The sequence below is a fragment of the Galeopterus variegatus genome, unplaced genomic scaffold, assembly GCF_000696425.1.
Source record: "Galeopterus variegatus unplaced genomic scaffold, G_variegatus-3.0.2 Scaffold559, whole genome shotgun sequence".
In the NCBI taxonomy this organism is placed as follows: Eukaryota; Metazoa; Chordata; class Mammalia; order Dermoptera; family Cynocephalidae; genus Galeopterus; species Galeopterus variegatus.
This window is the reverse complement of record NW_007726670.1, coordinates 580342-583346: the sequence shown is the minus strand read 5'-3', so window position 1 is coordinate 583346 and position 3005 is coordinate 580342. Positions and strand designations below refer to the sequence as shown.

At 34.0% G+C, this 3005-nt stretch overlaps 1 protein-coding gene across 1 annotated transcript in view; it reads left to right on the top strand.

Annotated features, from left to right (window-relative positions):
* Positions 1-2662, top strand: part of AK7 (adenylate kinase 7) — a 24334-nt gene extending 21672 nt beyond the window's left edge. The window contains exons 8-9 of the mRNA XM_008570030.1: positions 1228-1386; positions 2135-2662. Coding sequence (XP_008568252.1) covers positions 1228-1386; positions 2135-2173 — 198 coding nt within the window. The 3' untranslated portion in view covers positions 2174-2662. The remainder of the gene's footprint in view (positions 1-1227; positions 1387-2134) is intronic.
* Positions 2663-3005: the final 343 nt, after the last annotated feature.

Genomic DNA, 3005 nt, shown 5'->3' with positions numbered 1-3005 from the left:
TTTTCTAAGATCTAATTTTGCAGGTTTAATAATTTTACAGCATATATTTTTATCCCAACACCTGATTCTTAATGATTTATTTAAAACTGGACACCACCAAGTAAAGGGAATTCTACAGTTTCTTTCCCATATACTTAATTTATCCCAATCATATAATTTCCCATTAATACCAACCATTCTCTTGCCATTAATATAATCTCCAGTAAATGATGTTTGCCAACTTACATCATGTTTTGGACGTCTCCTAGGGAGATACCAAATTTTTCCTTTCCCCATTTTGTATCCCATATATCCATTTACCCAGATGGTCGGGAGAGGATGGAAATTTCCTTTTTGAAATAACTTCACGCATTTAGGCTGCAGCTCATATTTAGTCATGAGCGGTGCTTTTGGAACATATGTTGGTGTGGTCAATTTATCATAATGGGATAATTTTAAATTGTCCAATTTACTTGGATCCTCTGTGGGAATGTTTAGTTCAATGACTGCAAAATCATTTGTGTTATTTTTATAATCTTTTGGGAATTCAGAGAACTGCCACGCTAACCAAAATATCGAAAGAGAAAGCAAAAGCAGTACCACGAAGCCGAGGCAGTAGCCCTTACGGCCGTGGCAAGTGCTTGTAGCTGTGGCCTTGCCAACAGCTCTCCCTCCGGTGGCCTTGCCAACTCAAAGAGGGCAGCCCAAGCTGATTCCTTTTGGATCCTGCCATGGTGTGGACCGCGCCACCTAGGCTTCACCTGATATGCCCATCCTTAACTAATGTCCATGGCCATAAGGTGGGCTGGACTGATGAGCTTAAGTCCCACCCAAACCTAACCGCTAGGCTGAGAAGAGAAATTTCTCCAAGGAAATCCAGAATTATTATTCCTAAAACAGGGAGGGCTGTATGCTGAGCAAGGAATAGCACCTGTCACTACACCAGTACCCTCCAGATTTTCTAGTAACACTTCTATGATCCCTTCACTCCCCTCTTCTTTGAAAACTTTATTTCATCTGGGTAGTTAGAAATCATTGTTTTGGTGTAAGAAGTGATCAAGTTATTATTTTCTAAATTACTAGGCAGTGGTTATAACACCATTTATCTTTACCCTGATGATTGAAAATGCCATCTTTATCATAAGGTGTTGAACATTTTTAATGTTATCTAGTTCTAATGCACTCTGGTTTAGTTGTGTGAAAGTGCTCTCTGTACATTTACCCCCAACCCCAAATGTTCTGTTGTAGAATAAACAACTAGAGGAAGTGAAAAGAGAAGAAAGGGAATTACTGGAGGCTCAGTCTATTCCCCTGAGAAACTATTTAATGACCTATGTTATGCCGACTCTTATGCAGGGTCTAAATGAGTGTTGTAAGGTCAGGCCGGATGATCCTGTTGATTTTCTGGTAAGAGATTTAATTTTTTAAAAAATATCAATTTGAAAATAAAATATGCTGGATTCTTAACAGAAAACCAGTTGAGATAGAGAAACTGTGTATCTGGTTATGTGGGAAATAGCTTCTAATACATTCACAGTTTATAATAAAATTTTTATTATTCATTTGAAAATAAAACGTGTACTTTTATCTATGTTTTTAAATTTATTTTTTTAATTTTACATGTTTATGGGATACAGTTTGTTGTTTCAATAATGCATATATTGTATAATGATCTAATCAAAATAATTAGCATATCGGTCACCTAAACATTTATTGGGTTTTTTTTCTTTTTTTTTTAAATATTATTTCTCATCTTTTACATTTATCATTTCTTTGTGGCTATAACATTCAAGATCCTCTTTTCTGGCTATCTTGAAATATATAATACAATATCATAAACTATTGTCAACCTAGAGCACCAGAACTCATTCTTCCTGTATAACTGGAACTTTGTCACTTTGTACAGGCCACCAACCTTTCTGGCCCCCCTCCCCCTCCCTTTCCCTGCCTCTGGTAACCACTGTTCTACTCTCTATTTCTCCCTTTTTTCCCTGTCTTTTAAATTTCTTCTTCTTTATTGACCCATGATAATTGTATGTATTTATGGAGTACATATACTTTTATTTTTAAATTGTATACACTAATAGCACAAATATATGACTAATAATATCTTGTAAATTGCTGACTTGTCTTTCTTTTTCCCTTTCAATTGTAGGCAGAATACCTCTTCAAGAACAATCCTGAAATGCAGTGAAGCTTTAAGGAATTTATATCATATAGCTTTACAAAGTTAGAGATCAACTTAACATTGTAATTTGAAAAGTTGCTTTTAAAAATGCTTTTCCAGCTTTTGGAAAATTCTCTTTTTTCTGTAAACGAATATTCTATAAAATAGAATCATATAAAAACTCTATATGACAATGAATGACTACTTCATTAAAACTGTGTTTGAAAGGTAAATTGAGGCATCTGTGCGTAAGCCGTGGGACAAATATTGATTTACTATTCTATTCTTAGGTCAGTTCTAAGTATTTTGCCTCTGCACACTAATGTTTATAGTAATTTAATTTATAGCATGAAGAAAATCAGTCTATATATTATTCTAACATGTAGGCTAACAAATTTACACAATGGGTCATGGCCCCAGTACTAATGGTGTTAGAAATGGAAATAAATTAGAATGGTTTATGCTTTGTTGAGTTGCAGTAAGTCAGACATGATTGGTTTCTGCAAGACTGCTTTTGAGTTCAGGATCAGGATCCCTGCTGAGGAGTCAGAACTGTCAACCTTGTGGTAGAAAAATTCATTTAACAAGATAAATAATTCTGATATTGGTGATAATTAGAAAATTGTTGAATATTTTCAACAAACTAAATTTATAACATAGTCATAAGCTATCAATCTCTATGTCTTTTCTAGCTCTGAAAATCATGTAAAATTCCTAGAATTACCCTGAACGAGAAATTAGTTTAGGTTTATTTTAATGGCATATATATTTCACCCCTTTAAATAATGTAATATGAATATAACTGCACTATTTTTTTCATTGTGGTAAAACACACGTAAAGTAAAATTTATTTACCATT